This window comes from Trichinella spiralis (assembly GCF_000181795.1).
Source record: "Trichinella spiralis strain ISS 195 chromosome Unknown Scfld2, whole genome shotgun sequence".
In the NCBI taxonomy this organism is placed as follows: domain Eukaryota; kingdom Metazoa; phylum Nematoda; class Enoplea; order Trichinellida; family Trichinellidae; genus Trichinella; species Trichinella spiralis.
The window spans coordinates 2,575,117-2,597,720 of NW_003526941.1; the positions used below are offsets into that span (position 1 = coordinate 2,575,117).

Consider the following 22,604-nt stretch of genomic DNA (forward strand, 5'->3'; position numbering starts at 1 on the left):
AGCGCGATCGTGGCGCTTTGTCAGTGTGAGTGAAAGTGTGTCGTTCGCTTGTGTTGTTAGTGTTCGTATCTGTTTGTGAATAAACGTTAAAGACCAGTGATATGCCTCCCATGAATGACCGACAAAAGTCTACAGTAACCCAGAATGTTACAAATGTAATGCTGGTGGAGTAAAGCATTTTTTTGAAAAAAATACTCTACACATTTCATTTATACGCAGTAAATAAATGAACAATATGTTTAAAATAGTCATAAGTAGCTATCTTACTACAGTAAATAAATGTAAATTGAAAATAAGGTTCTCAACAATGTAGCCCATCACGTGATAATGAGATTAACGTAATGTTCCGTATGCAAAAGTATTATTGCATACGTCAATGTGTTTCTTTTTCCAGGATTCATAATTCCATTGATGGTGGTTTGTATTGTGGTGTGAAATCTCATCTTAGCAAAGTTCAAGGAATCAATTCGCGATACTTTGCGAACGCGATGGACAACCCACCGCAGCACCATTTTGATCCAGTGGCGCATGGATTGGATCCTACATTTCGACTAACTCAGTTTTCTGAATTGCGGGGATGAGGGTGCAAGGTGCCTCAAAAAGTGCTTACTGATTTGCTCAATAGTTGTGGTTTTGAATCAAAAAGAAACAGTTCATCTTCTAATCAAACAGATCTGCGCATTGGTTAGTAACATGTTGATCACCGTTGGACAACAGCTTTTGACGCTTTAGTTTTTCAGGTATCGGGATGGATAGCTGTGTTTTGCCAATTCAGGGTGGCAAATTGTTATTAGTGCAAACTACTGATTTTTTTTATCCTCTTATCGATGATCCATATGCAATGGTAGTGTCGGTTTTGATTACGGCCAGCATTTGTCTTTATTATATTTTTAGGGAAAAATTGCTTGCGCCAACACTTTGAGTGACTTGTATGCAATGGGTGTTACTGACTGCGATAACATGCTGATGTTGTTATCAGTCTCTAATAAGATGTCCGAACGTGAACGTGACGTTGTCATACCGCTGATGATGAAAGGTTTTAATGTGAGCTCAGTATTTTTTTTTTGATTTTTTAAAATCATTTTACTGTATTGTATTGTTTTAGGATTGTGCCCAGGAAGCTGAAACGCAAGTGGAAGGTGGCCAGTCGGTTTTGAATCCTTGGATTACGATCGGTGGCGTAGCAACGGCTGTTTGCCCTCCAGAAAACATAATTATGCCGTACAACCTCTGTCCAGGCGATGTGCTTGTGTTGACCAAACCACTCGGCACTCAATTGATGGTGAACGTTAAAAATTGGCTCGACTTGGAGCATTCAAAATTCAACAGCATACGACATGTGATCAGTGAGGAGTCTGTGCAAAAAGTGCACGATTATTCAGTGAAATCGATGATAAGACTGAACCGAACAGGTAACGTTTTCAGTTTGTTCATTCATTTCTTTTGCGCATGTTCTTATCAAATCTGGGCATATTGTAGCAGCGAAATTGATGCACAAGTACAATGCTCATGGTGCTACGGACATAACAGGATTTGGAATTGTTGGTCATGCGAACAATTTGGCGAAGATTCAGAAAAAGCCAGTCACCATTGTTATTGATAAATTACCTTTTTTGTATCGAATGGTAGAAGTAGCCAAAATTGCCGGTTGGCAACGGCTGCTGAATGGATTGTCTCCGGAGACGTCAGGCAAGTCAATTGCTGAATGCATTTATTTTGAAATTTATACTGTTAGAGTTTAGGCGGATTGCTGATCGCAATGGCTCCCGATGAAGCGGTTCAATTTTGCAATGAAATTGAACGCATAGAACATCAGCCCGCATGGATTGTTGGACATGTTGAAAAAGGAGAGAATGTTGCTCGTTTGAGTGAAAACTGTGCACTTTTTGAGGTACCTTTACCTGACTGAATTTGAGAAAATAAGCAGATGTTGTTTTTGACGCATACTCACTAAAGCTGTTCTCAAGCCGTGAATATGCCGATGATGGCAAACAGTTCTGATCATTTTCTGATTATGTTTGAAAAAGGTTTTATTTTGTTTTTCGAGTTCTGTTTTTATTATTGGTAAATGTTGAAAATTATAACTGCAAATGCTCTAACATCATTATAATTTAACGTGGTTTGTGGATTTTGATAGACTTATTTTCATTTTTGTAATTGGAAAATGTAACACTTTCTTACTTGTTGCGTAATAAAATCTTTCTTACTGAAGAAGTAACTTTTTATTTCAAAGACTGCATATTGTTTTACATGAGAGAAAAGCTAATTCAAACGTATGCAACAGTAGTTTAAATGGAAGTGCTTTTAAAATTAATATCCTTTAACTAAAAATATATATTAATGCAAATTCAATGTTCAAAGTCATCACTGTGAAATAAAATGGATAATTATTTCATTCTTTCTTGAAATCCAATCAAATTGCACTGAAACGTAGATCAAAAAGCAATTTTTAGTTGATTCGATCTATTTACTTTTAAAATTCATACAATATTACAAAATGTAAATATTTATGCAAGGCCAATTTTATTATTTAAAAAACAAGGAGAAAACTGTTATTTTCCTATCAAATTTATTGCTACTTTATAATCATTATGTTTACAGTATCGCTGTGTAGTTGGAAGTTCTTAGGCAATTGAGATATTTGCAGGTAATGTTTGTGCTTATTCTTTACTTTTAATAAATTTTAAATCATTGTTTATAACTTACACGAGTAATTGTGCGCCATGGTGGTTAATTGATTTGTTGTTTTTGAGTTGGCGAGCCTTTTACGAACGTTATGACTAACTCGTGTGTCAGTTGCTAGTTTGCCTTGCTTGTATAATCTCTGGTCATTATTATTGTTTAATATTTATTTTTGTTTTTAGTTTTTAGTCTTTTATTTTGATAATTACTGAGCATGTTTCCAATTTTGAATTTCAAACTGTGAAACTAAATGTTATCAGGCAACGGGTTTTGTTGAAGCTATGCAGCGTTTAAGTTGTTCTTGTTTTTCATGTAATGTTCAACAGAAACGCGATTGCAGAAGTCGCATTTGTTTGTAGTTAGTCGTAGTGAATACATGACCTTTCTTAAGTTCTCCGATATCTTGAAAATAAAAAATGATGTACATCATTTTTGATGTAATGCAGAATGATAGGAAGAATTGTGTTCTGTAATAGAATCGAAGTGGATTTATTTCAGTGTTGAATTGTTGCAGTGTTGTTGTTTGTACGAATGCTGTGTGTGTTAAGTTTAGTTTAGTTTATAATAGCTTAATTTTATGGAAATATTTTCATATAGTTAGGTTTTTTTGCACTTACAGAGCGGCAGTTTGTAAGCAAGGACAGGGTGTTTGTTCATAATATTTCATAAATCCATGGTAATGTTTATTTTTTGATTTTAAAGTAAATTAAATTGTATGAACACTGATAATGTTGAACTTTATATTAATATTTGAATATTAAACTAATTTGAAATAATTTTCTGTAGATCCTCCAATACGGCATTCGAAAGATAGCATTTGAACGGAAAAATGGTGCTTACGGTAAAGTATATTTTTTGTTTTGCCATTTCTTTAGTTTTATATTTTAATATTGGGTAATTGGGTTAATATTGGGTATAATTAATTTATTGTATTTAAATTTAAACTTAAAGTATTTTTCGTTTGTTGTTTTAATCTCCCTCACTTTAACATGTTTGATTCGTGTATTTATATACTGTAAGTATTGTGAAAGCAAGATTGAATTCTTGTTTTGTTGAATTTTGAATGAGCTTAATTATTATTTATTTATTAAAGCTTATTTAAAATTTAAATTTTTTAATCTTAAATGAACGAGCTATTTTAAAATATTTCAGGATAGTACAATTACAGTGCGTACTCGTAAATTGATGACCAATCGTTTGCTTTGTCGCAAGCAGATGGTGAAATTGTCTAGTTTTCTATTTTTTTATCCACTAATTGTTTCAGTAATATTTGATTTTACAGATTGTCGATGTTATTCATCCAAATAAAGATGGAGTTTCAAAAGCTACCCTTTGTGAAATGCTTGCAAAGTCGTACAAAACTACGCCGGATGTTGTATTTTGTTTCGGCTTTCGAACTTGCTATGGTGGTGGCAGGTCATCCGGTTTTGCGTTGATTTATGACGCTCTGGATTATGCAAAAAAATTCGAACCCAAACATCGATTAGTCAGGGTAATTTTTATAAATCATAATTGAGCAACTTGTCTGTTTTTCATTCGTTAAGCTGTTTTTTGATTTTGAACGGTCAACAACCGATTTTTAGAAAGGTTTGCTCACACGGGAGCGCACAGGCCGTAAACAGCGTAAAGAGCGTAAAAATCGTATGAAGAAGGTACGTGGTACGATGAAAAGCAAAGTGGGACAAGCTGCTAAAAAAGAAAAATGAAACCGTAGTGTAATAATAATAATAGCAAATGGCTTCATTTTTGAGTAGCCACTGATCATACATTACGCTTTACGATTAAACGGTTTCTTCTGGATCATGCATGAGGTTTGTTCATATGCATATTCAATAACTGATGTCGATTCTTTTCATAATTTTGATATTCAATGCAAAAACATGAAAAACGATTTCCTTTCAACGGGTACAAAATCATGGTAGCACAGAGCGAACAAGCAACTCCGTTACTTTGCCGATTCTGATAGTGTAAGTGTAAAAGAAAACAGGAAGAGCTGAATTTTTGTAAAGAAGAAAAAGAATAATTATTTTTCAGCTAGAATATAATATGACTGATTATTGTACATCAGCAGAAAATGAATTGCAAACCAAGAAGAAACAGATGAAAAAGAGAAAAAAATTGAAAGATGATAGATAGAGGTGGGCGTAGTTATAAGCGAATAGAAAATAAATTCAAACTAAATGGAGCAAGATGGGCAAAATGTAAACCTTGGATAAACAGCAATCAATTATTAAGAATATTTTCACTGCTATCCGAACGTCATGGTTCTTCAGTGAAAAATGTCGTAGATGTGATGTCACCTGTAGATGCAGTTTGGCAAGCGACACTGATTCGCTTGATAGCCTTGCATGTACAAACCAACTGACCACTGGTGTTGTTCATATTTTTAGTCGAAATTGTATTATTCTCTTCCAACTGTTGCATCACTGGCGAGTGAGATCCGCTTGGTTCTTGGGATTCTTGTAACAACGTAGTAGTACCGTGATGTCCGTTTTCCATTTGCGGTTGTGGCGACAGTTGATCAGAAAGGCCGTGTGGAGGTATGTCAAGGTTGCTAACTGCATCCTGGCACAAAGATGTGAACAAGTTCAACTTGTTCGACGGCAGGCGACTGAAAGAGAAACATGCGCTAAACTTTGGACCCGACAGAAATATACTGCAAAACAAACGGAACATCAAGCATGCTTGCTTACCTTCTCAACGATCGATAAGCGTTTGGAAACAGGTCGAACAGCTCCTCGACAATGTGGCATACTTCGTCCACTTTGGCCGCACTGGTCTGCTCTCTGAAATCCCAAGTTCAGTTCGGTGCAACTGTATGTGGCCGTATATTCCTGCGGCTTCAGCAAACAAACCTGATTTGCGCTCTTAGAGGTTCGTGGTCGAAAAGTGGCTTCGCATTCAAATAATGGACCAGTGCGGCAACGGAACCTCGTCTGAGCAGAAACAGCGACACGCCACTTTCGTCATTTTCAATCAACAGCTGCGCAATCTGCAAACAAGCAACAATACCAACAAACAAAATCAAGATTACCACCCATTTCATTCATAGCAGCATCCATCGTACAGCATAGCAAGCAGGCTGCTGCATTCATTTATACTACATTTATTAATATTCAACTAACTCTCTCTACCTGTGTATCGAAAACTTCCCAGAGACGAATTTTGTAATGCTGCCACAGTAAACGGGCGGCTCGTTTTGAACCGTGGACGATCTGCAACGGATACCGAATAAATAAGTTACTTTTATAATAGTAATAATAATAAACTAGACAAACTTTAAGATATTCATCCGATTCAAGAATATCTTTGAGGCCACATTCGAGCAGGATGCTGGCCGTGTATTCGACATCGAAGACAAAAATTCGACCGTTGGGTGTGCAGATGGTGATCAGAGTGAGAAATTCGTGCTGACCAACAATGACCGATTTGAAATGCACAGCCAGTACTTTGCACAAATCCGGCGATGAGCAGCTTGCGATATCTTCGCATGCGCAGACAATGTCATGTACCGCCTGCACGGCAGACTGCAGGGACCTGGCAATGGTGATATCTTTCTGAGCAGTCGAACGTGTTGGGGCGTTGGTCGGCTTGGATGTGGACGAATTCGAGCTGACATCAGTCTCCTGATCGTCGTCCAAGCCAGAACTGTAGTCAACGCCGCCTGCCTGGGTGGTGCGTCGACGATTCATGGACACCTTGTTGGAGCGAATGAAGAACAAGTGACGCAACAATTTCAAAAATTGCATCAACTCTTTCGGATTGGCTGCGTTGACTCTTTTCCTCACTGCCAGTGGAAAGTGATTGCAAAATTTCCGGTACAGAACTTCCAGTGGCACTGCCGTCTCGTGCGCCTCGACCTCTGAAACGAGAAACTGCACAACCATATCCACAACCTGCTGCCCGTTCAGCTGTTCAGCTTCGGACTGATCCACACCCTTCTCCATCTCGTCCCAGGCTTCTTTCAGGCACACCCGATCGCCAGTGACGACGAAAGCCTCCTTGTGCTGGCTGAGAAACAGGCTGAAGTCACGAAAATGACAACCGGATACCAGTCGGACATCCGGCGATGCCTGCGACCGGTGTCCAAGCAGGCTCTTGACCGGAAGCTCGGGTCCGAATTTGCGCAGCTTTTCTGTGAAGAAGCGTATCGCTTCGGCAACCGAATCGCGTTCTTTGTTCAAGCAAGCCGGTTGGGATGCCAGTGCGTTGGCCGGATCATCGCCGTAACCTTTCAGTGTCACCTGACCGTCGTCTATGGAAAACAGAGATGGGAATTGAGCCAGAAAATCCGCTAGACTTTCCTTGCTGCCGCCAACTGCCTGCCTCATGTCAGCCGTAAAACCGCGTGCCCCAAACTGACAGCTCAGATCGTGTATGGAGCGACGACCGTTCTTCTGCATCAGATGATCGAGAAAGAACATCAGCGCCATGTGCTTTGCTGAATCTTCGTCCGCTGTATTCGTGCTGCTCATGTTGGCGATCTGGAGAAAGCATAAATAGAAAAAAACAAGTTAAAGTTAACAACAACACTACGACTAATGCTACAATTCTAAAATATCAAAATAAATTGATAAATTAAACAAAACAAAAAAGAAAAACAAGCATTATTTAAAATTACCAGAAAGTTTCGTTCGACTGTGGATGAATGGAATTCTTGTTGAAACTTTTACGCTGTAAGCTCAGCGAAAAGTCAGCAACAACAACAACAGTAATAATAATGATAATAGTAATAATAGGAGAAAGGAAAAATTATCCAACTTTCACATGCGAAAAGTTCTTCATCGACAGTCGGCATCGATGCAACCAACGCCCTCGAAATTTGGCCTCGAGAAACGCGCGTGTGCGCGTCCTCTCGCCTGGTGACAGCCGGACGGCATAGGAAAGAATGTATCGTACTTTGTGATAATCAAGGTTATCGTGTTGTTAAATTATTTGACTAAGGTGTGTTGCGATTGGGCCTGTTTTTATGCAAACATTTTGACATTTGGCTATTTTTTTTGGCAGTCGTAAACCAATTGACAAACGCTCTTTTGCATTGATTTCAGTTTCTAGTGAAAAAGCTAAATTTATAATGTAATTTCTCAAGTACTTCTTTCTGTTGTTTTGTTTACAGATTTGATGAAAAATGGAAATGATTAATCACTTTGCAACATTTGCAACGAATGCTTCCGCCGATTCGAACAAACAACGTGACGTAACTTGCTTACAATGAAAGCGTTCATGTGTTTTCATTCCTTCTTTTTGTTTCACTTTGCTTCACTGTTTTTCATTCAGAACATTTTGTCAATAAGAAATCAACAGCCATACAAATCAACAAATTAAATCACAAAATTTTAAAGCTGAAACGATAAATTCTTTACAATTGATCGAAAAAAAGGATTCAACCGACAAGTGTTATTCATTTGATGAGATCGCACTGTTTGTTTCCATTAATCTTACCAGTAAAAGATTTTGTACATTTTAATAGCATTTACTTCATACACTGAACACTTTTTTCATATTGAAATAATTTTCATAACTTCTGTAACGTTTTTCATTTATCATTCCTTTTGCTTTAATAATGCAAAACAGGCAGTATTGTATGCCAATTTTTGCATCGTTAAAAATAGAGAACAATTAAAAATAAGAATTAATTTAATAACTGCTTCGAATTAACATGTTTTAACAAATAATCATAATAAGTTATACAATTTGAAACTACTAATTACAGTATACTCAATAGAACTTGAATTTTTTTAACGGTAAGAATCTAATGGAATTCCGAAGTTGACAGATTTTGAAATTGGAATTTGTTTTCTTTCAAGTATTATAATTAATCGAGAGCAGTGACATTTGTGTTAAACTTAACATAATTGCTGTTCAGTGCAGTGTCAGTATTTGACATGACTGACTAATTGATATCAATTAAGGTGAAAGAGTTCTAATTTGTGCAAGATTGAGTTTCAATTTTGGTAAGTGTTACAGTGTCGTTGAAGAATTGTTTAAACTTAAAAATTTTTATTAAACAGTGGAACATAAATTGATACTTTAAATGAAAATATCTGTAATAAAAATTTCGCCCGTTTTCACTGTTATGTATAGTCTGTCAGCTTTTCAGTGTTAAAAATGATCTATGCTGATTTTCAATAGTAAATTTTTATTTTAGTTTTTTTTTTATTAATTATGAATTTTTATTAATAATTTAATTTTATTATTTATAATAATAATTATTATTACGAATGAAAATGATAAAGACAGTTCGGTAGACTATTTCAAAAGTGTTTTTCTAGCTTTATTGTTTAACAACGTTTTTGGGTTTTTAGTTTAATGTGACAGTTTTCAGCATTTGATAAATGAAAAAATGCTGAACTAACTGAACAAGAACAGGATAGGCTTTATGAGATGTTTGATTTTATTCAGGAAGCATGCAGCGTTTGCCGCTTACTGTTTTGCAACACTTGCGTTCACCGTTGCATGCGCTGTCGTTCATGCAGGTGTCAACTGCGCCGTCTATCATTTCGCCAGAAAAATTTGGACATTTGCCGGCTTTAGAAATTGAAGAGCCTGTAAATAGCAACGTTAACATCACTTCACACTTTACTTATAAAGGTAATGTAATTGTTTGCTGTGAAGACTTTGAACATCTTGTTGATTCATTTAATAAATTTCAAAGCAATGCTTTCAAGCCGAATAATGAAGTTAATATAATATTTATGTCAATTTTATATATAAATAGTTTGCGAAAATGAAAATTTATGCTTAAATTAACATGTTGAGCGAAATGAAAGTTTGATTGCTGCAAGGTGAAAGGCAAACAAACTGTATTCGTAAATAAATTGCATTGCATTAATGTGCGACGTGAAATCGATTTTTTATTATTAAAGCTCGATAATTGATTTGACGATGAAATAATTTTTAAATCTCTAAGATTGCTATTTATTGTATCTTGCTACTGGTAATATGGTAAATGGAAAAATATATCAATTTAATCTAGAGCAATTAGTAATTGAATGCAGTTTTAATTGAGGATTTAGTCCAGTAAAATAACGAAAATATCTTTCAAAATTACAGGAAAAAGTTGAATTAAGCATACTTGCCTACCTGGAAAATTGTCGCTGGCTGATGTGCATCGAGACTGTGATTCGTATTTGCAGCATTTCTGCGATCTTTTGCAGTCATTATCGCTGAGGCAAAATCGTCCAGATTCAAAATTGTTTGGTTTGTACGTTGGACATGTTGGCAATTGGTTGTCAGCGGATCCGACATCTTTGCAACAAAATCCTCGACTGCAGAAAAATCCTGCAGCACAAGAGTCACTGTTCTTGCAAGTTTGGTACGATCTTTGCTTATCCGGACAAATGCCTGCAATGAAATGATTTCGTAAGTGTTATTTATTATATTTGTTGCATTCTCAGTTATATAATGTCGTTTAACATCTTCAAGTATCTGATTTTGAAAAACATGAAATAAGTAGCAGAGGTAAATACCATATGAGGTGAGTGGTAATAGGCAGCGGGTTCCGGAAAAGGTGGGACAGCATTTCCTTGTCAATTCACAGTCGTTGTCTTCTTCACACTGGTTGCCAGCTGTGTTCACTTTACCGGATGGGTTCGGTGGACATGTGCCGACTTTTTCTTGTTTAATGTTAGATCGACAGCAGCTACCTTTGATGCACTGGTAGTTTACAGGACATTGGTTTCTCACACACTCTTTCAACGGTACACTGTTATCCGGACAGAGATCTAAAAAATAAATTTAACTGTAATGATATTTGAAGTTATTGCGTATTTTATTTTTAAAATTGTTTTTTTTGAGCAAGGGCAAACATTTCATTTTGTTGTTTAAAAGTGCAGCAGTAAATTTTTTGCTCTAATTTAATTGTCCAGTTTGTCGTCGAATTAACTAGCATTGTATATTTGGAAGTTGTAGATGAGAAATGTTTAAAGTTGTTGTGAATGTGAATATTTTGCAACCTGTTGTGTTGTTGTGCAAGTATTGTAAAGCAAGCCGATCAAATTCGACTGTGAATAATTGGTTGGGTTGTCTTTTGTTAAGCTATAATTAGATTGAAGCTTAAAAAATGGCTAACCAAAGCAGGTTGTATGACTCATCTTCTAGTAGTAGGGGAATATTTCTGCTTGTTTGGCTGCAGACTGGTTGATGCACGAATCCACCACATTGGCTGGCTGGTTGTTATTGTCCAGTTTTGCTTAGTCAGTCATAAATACTTCATTTGGGGAGAGGTGAAATTTTTGTTTGAAAGTTTGCTTGCAGAAATTTGTAATTTTTGGGTCATCGTTTGCGATGATCTGGAAAGGGAGAGTGGGAAATTAATTACAAATTTCCAGCAGCTTTTGCAAAGAGCTGTGCTTGATTTTACTTTTCAATTTAGTCTAAGATTCCGATTCAGAGGGGTTTTTCTTTTCTTTTCTGCTGTTCTTTTCTTTTTTTTTTGAATTTAATATTAGTGGAAGTGAATTGAATTCAATGAGGTAAATGAATAATGAAAAATTAACTTACGGACAGCAGTAGTCTGAGGTTTCAGACAGACACGCCCATTTAACGTTTGGCAACATTTTCTGTCCCCTGGACATTGTACATCTCCGCGACAGCGGTCTAGAGACGTCAAACTTGGTTGTCCATAGAACGGTGGACAGAAGCCCGGTTTATCTTGTCCTGGAATAGCAATGAAATAAAATATATTACAATTAGGGTTATAAATATGAAATAAATAATGAACTACTTGTGTAATGCAAATTAGAATTAGAAAGATCTCTGCTTGCATTCTGAATTGATTTAATTAGTTAATTTGTTGTTTTAATTTTTTTAAAGTGAAAATTATGAATCCATTTGTATTCATTTATTTTTGTTATAAATGTTGACTATTCTGCTTATTGATTTATGCTTGTAAAGAAGTGCTTAATTATGGCGATGTTTGTTTGAAATAATTCTGACTGTTGTTGTCACGGTGGCATTAATAATTGATTAGTAGTTTCATTTGACGTGAAAAAATAGAAATTATTCAAATGGAAACTGGTACTTTCTTTGAAAATATATATGGGTATTAAAACTGAATCGTTCAGATGAATCATCTAGCAGCAGCGTGATTGAAGTAAAAGAAAAGCATTGATTTTTTTAAAATTATTATTAAGCATTGTTGACAATAACGAAATAGGTTTCCAGTCATTAAATTTCATTTATTAATTTCACCTGGAGTCTATTTCACATTTGAAACTTTGTGCGATCAGAAATGTAATTCTTCCGTGCAGTTTATTTAGTTTAATATAATAATTGAATGTAACTTTTTTGAAAAAATCTTAATAATACACCATACAAAGATACATATTATTTTTAAATAAAGATGTGTATGTGACAGTTTACCTTTTGCAACGCTAAGCATGCAGTTGATGAACAGTAGAAAGCATGCTAAATGCTGAAAGTTGAGAATGGTTGTCATTTTGTTGTAGAAATAGATGAAAATTATTTGGAAGTTTTTCTTGCACTTGATTAGGAATAAACTGATGAATTTTGCTCATTTAACAGGTTTATATATAGCGTAGCAGCTTTTTTCATCATTGTCCCAAATTGTGAAACTAGTCGGTGAATTTTTCATAGTACGGTTGCTTTTGTTAATTTCAATTTAGCTTTTGGCTAGTGTAAAGACTACAGTAGTGCAGAATGAAGAGTATAAAAAAATACACGCTCTTTTTGCATCTTTGATACGGTAAATTTTTTTGGGTTAAAAATGATAAACCGGCTTTGTAATGTTGCTTGTATTAGTGGGGATGTTCAATAGAATGGAAGTAGCGTAGGTGTGAAAAAAATGGCTTCCATTTGAATACAACTTTGTGTATGCCTTTTTGGACGTTGCACCAATTTTTAATTGCAGAATGATTTAATCAGTTTTATTGACAATGAAAATTGAAGTGCATTGATGAAGTGAAATTTGAAAATCAAGTTCTTAACCAATAAAACGAAATGTTTTCCCTTGAGAATTGTTTTTGTCGATAAAATTATTTTATTGATTCCTTGGAAAAGGTGAAGGTGATTTGTCAAGATTGATTTATAAATTAAAAGAAGTAAATAAAATTGTTTTTCTGTTGGTCATTTTATTTCCCATTTGCATACTGGTGAATGTTTCAATTGCAGATGATGCAGGCTTGTTTTGTCGAATAATTAACTCTTGACCGAGGATGAATAAATGAATATTTAAAAACGAGAATTTCCATATTATTCATATTTGTGATGAATAAAATTGATTTGAAAAAAATCATTATAACTATAACTCAGTTTATTGAAAATTTTATTTTTTCAATTAGCGAATATGGTGTAGGTGTAAGAATGGATTATTGATGTGCTGTTCAGTTTTTCATTTTCCAATTAGTCCATGGATACAAACTGTACGGATATAAGTTGCCATAATAATTGTTATAATGGGGCTGCTTTGGGCTTCCTCTCGTTGGTTTGGCACAGACTCCTTTGCCATTTTGGATGCAGCATTTATAATTTCCAATACAATCGCAGTCACAATCGCATGCTTTTCCCAAACCGACTAAATGAACTCGAACGCCTGCAGCATCTCGTTCATTTGGTGGACATCGACCTGCTTTTATTATACGGCAGCAGACATCACCATCGCAGAAATAACCATACGGGCATGGGTGATGGTGGCTGCAGTAGCTTAGAGGTTCAGAATTGTCGGCACATTTTCCTAAATGATGCAGTTATGTCAGTGAAATTCAGGTACAGATGGGAAATTGTTCATTTAAAAAATAAAAGAACCATTATAATATTAGTTGTTGTTGATGTTGAAAAGTTTGCATTGGAATTTTTAATCTTGAATAAGTGCGAATTTATTTTCAACCTTACCGTCTGCAGGGGTTGGCTTTTCTGGAAGTAAACATGCTAAACCATCTACTGTTGCACAGCATTTTTTGTGCCCTGGGCAGTCATCATCTGAATCGCACATATTTCGCTTGCGTCCGTTGAATCTTTTCCCATACGAAATGCTGGGACATGATCCTGCTTTTGTCGATACTGGGTAACCTGTATAAATGTTTTAAATTGAGTGCATATTTTTGAGAATTTATTTCACTGATCGGCATCGGTTTCAACTTTCATGAAATAGTTTGGAAAAATGAGTACTGTAATGGTTTTTCAGTTCATATCATAAAATATTATTGAATATGTACATTCCTTTGTAAGGGAGTTTTGATTATGCTTTTTAGCTTATTGATTTTTAATAAAAACTTTATCATTAATAATTAATTACTCACTTTCGTTTATCAGTACCATTTGGATATTTATATGTGTTGTTTCTTTGTGAAGAAAGCATCAACAGTTTACGTGGTTAAGCTTTTATTACAGGGGTTTATTTACGATTGATTATATATATATATATAATCGAAGCGTCTAATCTGAATTTGCATTTTATATTACGAGCTTATATTGACTAATTTCTAAGCTTCTTTTTCTCGTAAAGTATAAATAAAAGTCTGAATTACCATTTGATGGTGGGTTTTTCTCTTCTGGTTTCAAACATAGCCAACCAATTTGTGTGTTACAACATTTGCGATCTCCTGGACAATCTGAATCCCATTTACATTTGTCAACTGAATCACCGGCACGTGTAAGTATTATTTCTGGACAACGTCCAGGTTTTTCTTCATCATCGTCGAACGTTTTCCATGGAACTAACGAAAATATTGCATAACCATTCAGTGAGCGGCAGTTTATTCAAAATTATTTGCCTGAATTTTACCTGTATACCATGAATCTGCATAGCTGATTAGTAGAATGCTGCACACAACAATTTGGACGGTATGCATAGCTGGAATTAATGCGGCAGTAAATACTGCAGCATTCTTGTAGTGAAAGTTGTGTTTATTTTTGTATTATTCCAAGCAGGATCTTTGTATCCAGTTTTAAGTATGTACTTTTTCAAAACCGTTTTCTTTATACGTAACATTAGCATATAATTTGTATAAATAAGAATCTTGAGAGTATTGCATTTTGTGATAATTGCGTGCGTAATGTGAGTACTTTTTTTTAAGTCACTGAATTTTTTGAAGGCGAAAAAATGTGAAAACTTGAGGTTATTTATTTACCATTGGCAACGCGCATTGAGTGCACCGGCAAACTGGCTTATTGCTTTATTCCGACTTTGCAGAGTGATTATTGAATTGACGTTAATTTCTTTCGCATGCAGCAGGTTTACTTAATGCTTATCTTTTGATTTCAAGATTGAAGTCATATCCAAACAGTACGACAATTCACGCAGTGTGCACAGTGTTCTTTTCTTTTCATTTGTTTGCACAACAAAAATCATGCACACTGAAGTTGTTTGTTTCTTGTACAAAAAGCCGAATAAAATTTCCATTTGACAACAATTACTAACTTAATTGTTCCTTTTTTGTATTTTGAAAAAGGTAATTTCATCATTATCTTACTTAAACGCTGTCATTTTTATTCCATCCGCACAGAATCTGCCTTTCCATACAGCCGCTACAGTTTTTTGATTATTGATAAATTTCAAAAGGTTTTTTATAATTTTATATTATGCATACGAAAATGATAAATAATTGCGTCTTGTTTTGAACATTTTGTAGAAAAATTTTTTCAAACTTTCAAAAAATATAATAAATCTTAATTATAATTGGTTTAATCTTGAAGTAATTTTAATCGTATAGTTCTTAATTATATCTGTCATTTGTGTTTTCGATTTGCATTGCTGAGTGTGTGATTTCGATTTTGGTAATAATTTTGTATCTTTGTTTTTTTTAAAAAAGTACGTCGAAAAACGACTAGACGCGAAAAATATTACCTTCACGTTGAGTTGTTGATTTTTATTTTTCAAACACAAAATTTTTTGAGCAAATTTTATTAGATTGAAATGTTTTCCGATATATAAAATGTGATCCGTTAAAGTGGTGCGCTCAAATGTGAGAAGTATATTTGGTTTTTTTTATTTCGACGAAAGTCACATTGTAATTGAAATTTGACGTTCAGGTATGAATACCGTATCTCTGTCGAGCCGTAATGCTCAGGAGAGGTGAGTGAATTTTGTTTTCATTGGTTGGTGATGATTGATGTATGCGATACAATTTACATGCTGCTTAGGAATGTTTTCTCGTGTCACTTGGTTTGCATTTTTTCGACGGTGGTCATTTTCATAATTTTTCTCACGTCTTTTCAAGCTCGTAATGTTGATGCAGTAGAGGTGAAGTTTTCCAGTCATGGATGTGTTCAATAAAATGGTGTTAGTTGCGTGTCAAAGATGGTGGTGTTATTTGTAATTATTCTGCCCAGGGCAACATTCAGTTTCGTCTCCATTTATCAACGAGCAAACAGTAAGATCAGATCTGTGTTGTTGCGGGCAAATGTTATTCTGATGAGGCAAATGATAATAATAATTTTAATCTAACCTGAACATTTATTTTAATTTCTTTTTATTTTCTTTTTTCATTTAATTTTTAATTATTTTACATCATTTGTTTATTTTGTTATTTTTTCTTTCTTTTTCTTGCATTCAAAATGTTTCTTGATTGTGCACGCGTATACGTACGGGGCAGTACCAGTCACTTGTGTTCCGTTTACACCATTTGTTCGAGTTCGATTTTCAATTGTTCGCTGGTGCCGTTGCTAGTCTGTCTGTCTATTCGTCCGTCTTCTGCTTCTTCTTTTTCTAGTAGAAGTGTGTGTGTGTGTGGCTAATGCAAGCTGTTTCGGTTGTCAATGAGAAGCAGCGTTGATGTGTGCGCGTTTGTGTTTGTGCCTACTTTGCTTGCATACGACGCTTATTGGATGTTTTGTTTGCATTTTGCGTGGGCATCAGATGACGCTTAGATTTAGCTTCAGGATTGACCTCTGCTTTTAGAATTGCACCTGCCATTTTGCAAATCTTTTCCATTATTGTTCTATTGAGGCTCATTTATAATTTGATAGAAATATTCACTGCAATGAAATAAGTTTCAATAAATACAATTCTAATTTTGGTTTTCTTTGATTTTCAATTTAATTTTTCTATAATTATTATTTTATTGACTACAAAGTGCAGAATTGTTGAATATTATTCGAATGGATGAAGAGAATTAAAAGTAAAAATGCTTACTGACCGATTGAGATGTTCTGTCTGTGTGTGTGTGTGGGTGGGTGGGTGTGTGTTGGCAGAATTTGTTCTTGTGCATCTTTCAGGGGTACTACTGATGTTGCGCATCTTTAGCAGTGCAGATCGATAAACTTCAACGTTCACTGGGCCAGTTTATGAACGTCACTTTTTGGCTATAAAGCTCACTCAGCACGTACTTAGAGGGTTCTTTTTGTTGTTGTTATTGTTTTTTTTAATTTAAATAATTTCTTTTGTTTTTTTTTTACAAACCTCTGCATTTTCTGTTTCACAGCTTTTTGGTTCGATTGAATTGTTGAACTTGAAGTGACGTAGCTGACCAACTTTTTGCTTTTTGGTGAACAAGCAAGCCAGTTTGTCAAGTACTCCACTGTACATATATATATATATATATATATATATATGTATATATATATATATATATGTATATATGTATAATGCAAGCGCGTTTCACTTTTGTGTGTGTGTGCATGTGAACGAAGTTGTTCTACTGGTTTTGGCAATAACTTGTACTGTCAGCATACCTGCATGCACGCATCATCTGCGCATTGTAAATTGTACGAAAAAGTAAATTCACTTTACTTGTAATAAAATTATATTTTTAAAGTATTAATTTAAAAAAATTTAATACTAGCAAGTTGCTTGAATTTGTTTGCTTGTGATGATGTGGTTTTGTTGATCAGTTTGTTGTTGCACTGGTTGTATTAATTATCAATTTTTCATTTTCAACGCTGTTTGTTGTTGTTGTTGTCGTTGCACACATGTGACGTATTCATTTATAAAAGCTGTGAAAAGGAATAAATAAAAATTCGAACGTAAAAAATTTTAATCTTGCACATTTTTCTAAATGTACACACCCACTGCATATTGAAAACATGAATTCCGATGTAATATGGATAGGAAATTATAGATTTTTTTTTCTTTTTTGAAGAAAGAACTTCACCAGTAAGCAAATTAAATTTATAAATATATGTAACTTTTACTTTTTCTCACTTCAGTTTTCATCGATGATGAAATGATTTTAATTTAAAAATTTGCATTAAATGAACGCATGTACATTTTGGAAGTGCCTTTTAAAGTGCATTTCTTATGTTGGTGAGGTTGTATTGGTTTTTTTGTCTGTTCGACAATTTTTGTTTTCAGACAAAGTACGATTATTTGGGTAATATTTTCATATGAATTTCAGTTATTGAAATAAAAAATAGATGGCGGATTGAATATAATAGTAATTTTGCAACAGTTTGAATGTATTTTTCATCGCTTGTTTTTAGCACCTTGTATATAGAAAATGTGTTGCGATATAAAGGTGAAATTGTAGAATGTAATGCAAAGAAAATTTATTTATTTATTTATTTATTCATTCTATTAGTGATCGATTTTTTATCTTTTAATATCACAACCGCGTTGCTGTTTGTTGTTGCTGTAATTTGTGCATTGTGTGGTTTCTTTCTTTCAACGCTAGTTATTAGCGGCTAGTTTTGTGCACTTTGTCCATTTGATGATGATGGATTTATTTATTCGGTAGAAATGAAGTCAGGTTGCTGTTCAAGCGGAACTAATTTGATCGCTTATTGAATTGTTGAACCGATTAAACCATAGAAACCACAGTACACAACTGGATGTCAGTTATTTCGGTTTTTAATGGCTTAGTTTGTTTGTTATTGGTTTATCTTTTGCATTTTATTGCGAATTTCTATATAATTATATAAGCAGTTATTGTTGTGGTTGTAGTTATCTGTTAGTGTTACCAATGAATGATTTCAGTGGAAAGATAAGGGGAAAAAAGAATGCAAGGTCAATTTGTGAGGCGAATCAATTTCGAGATTAACAATCGATTTCCATTCATGATGTAGAAAATTGGAAAGTGGTTTGTATTTTTCTTTTTGGTTTTTACTTTGCTTTGCAATGTTTGATTGAATGATAATTTATGGTCTGTTCACAACAGATGGACAACTAGTAGATCAGTTATAGATAACAGAAAAGCGAGGGGATAACGCAGGGAGGGGGAGGGTTAAGAGGCGGGATAAATGAGTATATTTTGGAATGTATGCTTATTCCTGTAATTATTATTATTATGATTAATATTGACATACAAATGTTAATTGTTGTTACGAATTTCATTTTTTTATTGTTCGATCAGTTTATTAAGTACATAATTGGACATATGCCATTGGGTGGTTCTGATTTTTTTGTCTTTGTTTTGTTGTATTGTGCTTTTAGAGGTCAAAAAAATGTGATTCCAGCTTTTCAATGTTGATTTTACAAGGTTCGGGTGCAGAAGGAGGTCAGTAGTGGAAGGTGTGTTTTCCTTCCATTCATCAGGTCAGCACTGAGTTTGGTTCACTTTCTACAAGCGACATCAGAGGTCGTCAGAGGTTGGTGTAGCCACTGGGACCGTAGTTTCTTAATTGGCTTTGTGATGGATATCGACCATGCGATCGTTTCGGTCATTTATTGAAACGGCTACCCATATTTGAAGCTGAACACTTCAATACATTTAGCTGTTCGATTTTCTGGCCGTGCCGTATATTCGCGGTCACGTGTCCGCTTGGCCTTGGCTAGCCATTGGTCAACGCACTCGCTGTTTCTTGGTCATGGTCGCGCAGTGTTCCTATTTCACGATTCCTCATTTCGTGGGTTTGCTCGGACCTGCTTGTTTCTATTCATAAATATTCTCGATCTCTTCACTGAAATCGAACTCATATCTCATCATCATTATTGCCGCTATTATTTTTGTAAGTTTATTTTTATTTGATTTTTCCCACGTATCTTTTAAAAAAATGACCATGAAAAAATTATCCAGTAGTGACTCTTAATCAGAATGGCACTGTGGGAATTATATTGAAAAAGTTTTTATTTATTTGCTGAGCAGTGGTGTATATTTGTGCTCAGGTTTTTTCTATTTGCGTTATTATTTTTCAAGAGGGAATTAGTTGCAGTTTATAGCTGCGATGGGCTCTTCCATTACATCTACATAATATGGATATACAGAAATGTCGATTGATTGGTAATATAATATTCTATATATATAATGTGATAGTTGGTTTTCTGTTTTTCGTCAGTTGACATCTGTGAAACCCCGCGTCTGTCTACATTTCATCCATTTCCAACAGGGTCAGTTTTATTGACACTTGTTAAGCTGGCTTTGCGAACGTCGTGAAATCAGAGATGAGAGCTTGTCGTTGTCGTTGTCGTTGTCGTTGTCCACTCCAATTTCGTGATTCATATCTTCATATCACGCAGATGATATTATAATACATTCATTCGTTCGTTAAAAATTATAAAATGAAGAAAAACACCCATCCAGGCTTAGTATATTTAGATGGATGTGGATGGGCGTGGGTGAATGGATTTGATTGATTGATCGATTAGAAATTCAGCTTGTTGAGTCAGTTGGGATTTTTTGCAACGGAAAAAGAATGAATAATGCTAATAAAGCAAAGCATTTGACGCGACTGGCAGCAGGTTTGTTAGAAAATGCGCAGCGTGTTTCAGCAGGCGCGTGAATTATATTATTTTCGCCGATTAAATGCAGAGATATACACACATCTGTGTGTGTATTTGTGTGCGTATACGATAGCATTTTGTAAACAGATATTGTTAAATAAATAAATAAATAAAATTGTAGTTAAAGTTGGAAAAAAATTATTGTTCTTTTGCAGGAGGTGAAAAATCCGCAGATCTTGACAAGGCGTGATGCGCATATGCCAGTGTGAACTACCGAAGAGGGCCAACACCGTTGATCCTGAATGGCCGTTGAAAAATTCCTGCGACGACTGTTGGACTTGGGATGTGGACGAAAAGAATGATTCGATTCGTGTTTACGGTTCCTACGGTCGGTCGGTGCTTTTCCATTCGGATTGGAGCAATGGGACGGTCGGCGTGCGCGGCAACCGCCCGCTGTCCGGTGGTCGATTTTATTGGGAAATTGACGTCTCGCATCGCGTTTTTGGAACCAGCCTGATGTTCGGCATCGGTTCCAAACGAACCTCAATGCAGGAATATTGCTTTGTCAATTTGATTGGTCAAGATCAATACAGCTGGGGCTTGAATCACAAGGGCGTCATCTACCACGCCGGTAACGGGGTCCAGTATACGGAACCATTTTTGGAATACACGCCCACGACGGTCGGCGTGCTTTTCGACAGTGACGAAGGCACGCTGACATTTTTCAAAGACGGAGTAAATTTGGGCCTGGCATTCCGAGGTGTCAAGTGTTCCGAAGGTCTCTATCCAATGATTTCGTCGACAGCGGCACGAACGGAAATGACGCTCAGCGTCGCCAGACGCACTTTCCTCAGTTTGGAAGACCGATGCTATTCAACGCTTGTTCGACAGTTGAATTCCGAACAAGACGTGGACAAGCTCGAATTGCCACCTTGGATGCGTCAAGAATTGAAAAGTAGACAATGGTGGGCACTGCGTTGATTGATTGAATGGATGCTTTTCTATTTTTTCATCTTTTTAAAATTAAAATTTCTTCATTGTTTTGTTTCTTTCTATTTTGCTACCATTTATTTTATTTTATTTGTCTCTTTGCTTTATTATCATATTTGTAATGAAAAAAACCTTTTTTTTTCTTCATCCTTCTTCCTCTGATATATTTTTCGCTTCCTCTCGACTCCCTTTCTCTAGTCTACTGTCTGCTTATATTTTCCTCCTTTTTTCTTTTCATTTCGCCCCATTGTTTTCCTAATGCTAATGCAACACCAATTAATGCTGATGTTGATCCGTTTTGCCGGCAAGACGCACCGCACAACATTTGTTATTTTCAATTAAATTCGTTTGAATGTCAAACGTTTGAAGTTATCAATTATTTAATTAATTAAAATTTTGGTGATGTTTTGTTTTGCATTTTTCTGGTTTCAAATGTCAAAGTAAATGAGAAATTTTACTGCATGCAAACAGAAACAGTTCATTTGCATCTACAGTGATGATGATCACTTTTTCGCTTCTTTCTTCATCTTGTTTTGCGTTTTCATCATCTTGTTGACAATCTTCTGCTCTTCAATCAAAAATGCTCGCATGATGCGATTCTTCACGCAGTTCGAACACCGTGAGCCGCCATAAGCGCGACTAACTGTTTTGTGACGCCACGGCATTGACATAAGTTCTCTTGGTCGAGCAGGCCGAAGCTAAATTTTCCAAAAAACAACAAATATATGCACACTTCAGCACAGCCCTTACAACATATATTTTTGCAAACTATTCCAACCATGCTTACTTATAAATGAACGAACAATAAACAGCAAAGTAATTCGACAATCAAAAAATAAAAAAATTGAATGATGTAAAATTATACCCCACGCAGACGTTCCTTGCAGTCTCCACATTTCGGTACTTGGCCAGGTTTTTTCGGATACAGATAGACGAGACGGTTTCCTGGCGTTTTCGACACTTTACGTCTGTTCGACGCAGTGTTATATGATAAACGACGACGAAATACTAGCCTCTTTGCCATTTCTTTCCACCGACCTGAAGAATTTTAATGAAAATTTAAAAAAACAAAACACTCAAATAATTCAAAGTTAATAAAATTACTTTCAATATTCGTCTAACATATATGAATACTCGTGTACGCACTACCGTAACTTATTTTCATGTATCTACAGTATGAAAAGTATGATATTTTCAAAAATTATTGCAATAAATTCACGTATATATATATATATATAAATATGAATCATATAGGTATACATATGTATATATAATATACAATCTTAAAAAAATAAATATCACCTTTGGTGTTGAATAAATAATTTAAATTTAATAGCTGCTCTATTCAAATAATAGTAATGATCTAATGGTAATGATA

The 22,604-nt window shown here is 35.0% G+C and overlaps 6 protein-coding genes across 6 annotated transcripts; 2 read left to right on the forward strand and 4 right to left on the reverse strand.

Moving 5' to 3' along the window:
• The first annotated feature begins 411 nt into the window (after positions 1-411).
• Tsp_03069 (selenide, water dikinase) lies at positions 412-4,818 on the forward strand. The gene is made up of 8 exons (XM_003379359.1): positions 412-417; positions 895-1,044; positions 1,106-1,346; positions 1,426-1,625; positions 1,736-1,891; positions 3,965-4,174; positions 4,266-4,334; positions 4,717-4,818. The coding sequence occupies exons 1-8, from the start codon at positions 412-414 to the stop codon at positions 4,816-4,818; spliced, it is 1,134 nt and encodes a 377-aa protein (XP_003379407.1).
• Positions 4,819-4,941: 123 nt separating this feature from the next.
• Positions 4,942-11,449, reverse strand: Tsp_03070 (putative WAP-type 'four-disulfide core'). Its single transcript, XM_003379360.1, has 6 exons — positions 11,185-11,449; positions 9,766-10,406; positions 5,808-7,166; positions 5,538-5,674; positions 5,376-5,468; positions 4,942-5,293 (listed from the first exon to the last, which is right to left on the reverse strand). Exons 1-6 carry the CDS (start codon positions 11,447-11,449, stop codon positions 4,942-4,944), a joined length of 2,847 nt encoding a protein of 948 aa, XP_003379408.1.
• A 1,576-nt stretch (positions 11,450-13,025) lies between these two features.
• On the reverse strand, positions 13,026-14,492 carry Tsp_03071 (putative WAP-type 'four-disulfide core'). Its single transcript, XM_003379361.1, has 4 exons — positions 14,426-14,492; positions 14,169-14,357; positions 13,534-13,710; positions 13,026-13,375 (listed from the first exon to the last, which is right to left on the reverse strand). The coding sequence occupies exons 1-4, from the start codon at positions 14,490-14,492 to the stop codon at positions 13,026-13,028; spliced, it is 783 nt and encodes a 260-aa protein (XP_003379409.1).
• Positions 14,493-17,219: 2,727 nt separating this feature from the next.
• Tsp_03072 (hypothetical protein) lies at positions 17,220-20,044 on the forward strand. Its single transcript, XM_003379362.1, has 7 exons — positions 17,220-17,356; positions 17,721-17,734; positions 18,159-18,250; positions 19,056-19,235; positions 19,269-19,394; positions 19,736-19,796; positions 19,929-20,044. Exons 1-7 carry the CDS (start codon positions 17,220-17,222, stop codon positions 20,042-20,044), a joined length of 726 nt encoding a protein of 241 aa, XP_003379410.1.
• Positions 20,045-20,506: 462 nt separating this feature from the next.
• On the reverse strand, positions 20,507-20,957 carry Tsp_03073 (hypothetical protein). The gene is made up of 2 exons (XM_003379363.1): positions 20,861-20,957; positions 20,507-20,778 (listed from the first exon to the last, which is right to left on the reverse strand). The coding sequence occupies exons 1-2, from the start codon at positions 20,955-20,957 to the stop codon at positions 20,507-20,509; spliced, it is 369 nt and encodes a 122-aa protein (XP_003379411.1).
• Positions 20,958-21,729: 772 nt separating this feature from the next.
• On the reverse strand, positions 21,730-22,250 carry Tsp_03074 (60S ribosomal protein L34). The gene is made up of 2 exons (XM_003379364.1): positions 22,092-22,250; positions 21,730-21,924 (listed from the first exon to the last, which is right to left on the reverse strand). Exons 1-2 carry the CDS (start codon positions 22,248-22,250, stop codon positions 21,730-21,732), a joined length of 354 nt encoding a protein of 117 aa, XP_003379412.1.
• Positions 22,251-22,604: the final 354 nt, after the last annotated feature.

Coding starts and splice junctions, on each gene's coding strand:
- Tsp_03072 (XM_003379362.1), top strand. CDS start 17,220: ATGTATAATGCAAGCGCGTTTCACTTTTGTGTGTGTGTGCATGTGAAC. Junction 18,251..19,055: donor GTTTCTTTCTTTCAACGCTA/GTTATTAGCGGC, acceptor TGATTTTACAAG/GTTCGGGTGCAGAAGGAGGT. Junction 19,395..19,735: donor TTCTTGGTCATGGTCGCGCA/GTGTTCCTATTT, acceptor TGCAGTTTATAG/CTGCGATGGGCTCTTCCATT.
- Tsp_03070 (XM_003379360.1), bottom strand. CDS start 11,449: ATGCAAGCAGAGATCTTTCTAATTCTAATTTGCATTACACAAGTAGTT. Junction 7,167..9,765: donor AGCCAGCGACAATTTTCCAG/GTAGGCAAGTAT, acceptor TGCTTTCTCCAG/ATCGCCAACATGAGCAGCAC. Junction 5,469..5,537: donor CCTCTAAGAGCGCAAATCAG/GTTTGTTTGCTG, acceptor TTGGGATTTCAG/AGAGCAGACCAGTGCGGCCA.
- Tsp_03071 (XM_003379361.1), bottom strand. CDS start 14,492: ATGCATACCGTCCAAATTGTTGTGTGCAGCATTCTACTAATCAGCTAT. Junction 14,358..14,425: donor TGCAGATTCATGGTATACAG/GTAAAATTCAGG, acceptor TATTTTCGTTAG/TTCCATGGAAAACGTTCGAC. Junction 13,376..13,533: donor AAAGCCAACCCCTGCAGACG/GTAAGGTTGAAA, acceptor TGCATCATTTAG/GAAAATGTGCCGACAATTCT.
- Tsp_03074 (XM_003379364.1), bottom strand. CDS start 22,250: ATGGCAAAGAGGCTAGTATTTCGTCGTCGTTTATCATATAACACTGCG. Junction 21,925..22,091: donor GCAAGGAACGTCTGCGTGGG/GTATAATTTTAC, acceptor TGGAAAATTTAG/CTTCGGCCTGCTCGACCAAG.
- Tsp_03069 (XM_003379359.1), top strand. Junction 1,045..1,105: donor TGATGATGAAAGGTTTTAAT/GTGAGCTCAGTA, acceptor GTATTGTTTTAG/GATTGTGCCCAGGAAGCTGA. Junction 1,347..1,425: donor CAGCATACGACATGTGATCA/GTGAGGAGTCTG, acceptor TAACGTTTTCAG/TTTGTTCATTCATTTCTTTT.
- Tsp_03073 (XM_003379363.1), bottom strand. CDS start 20,957: ATGTCAGCGTGCCTTCGTCACTGTCGAAAAGCACGCCGACCGTCGTGG. Junction 20,779..20,860: donor TGGACCCCGTTACCGGCGTG/GTAGATGACGCC, acceptor TCCTGCATTGAG/GTTCGTTTGGAACCGATGCC.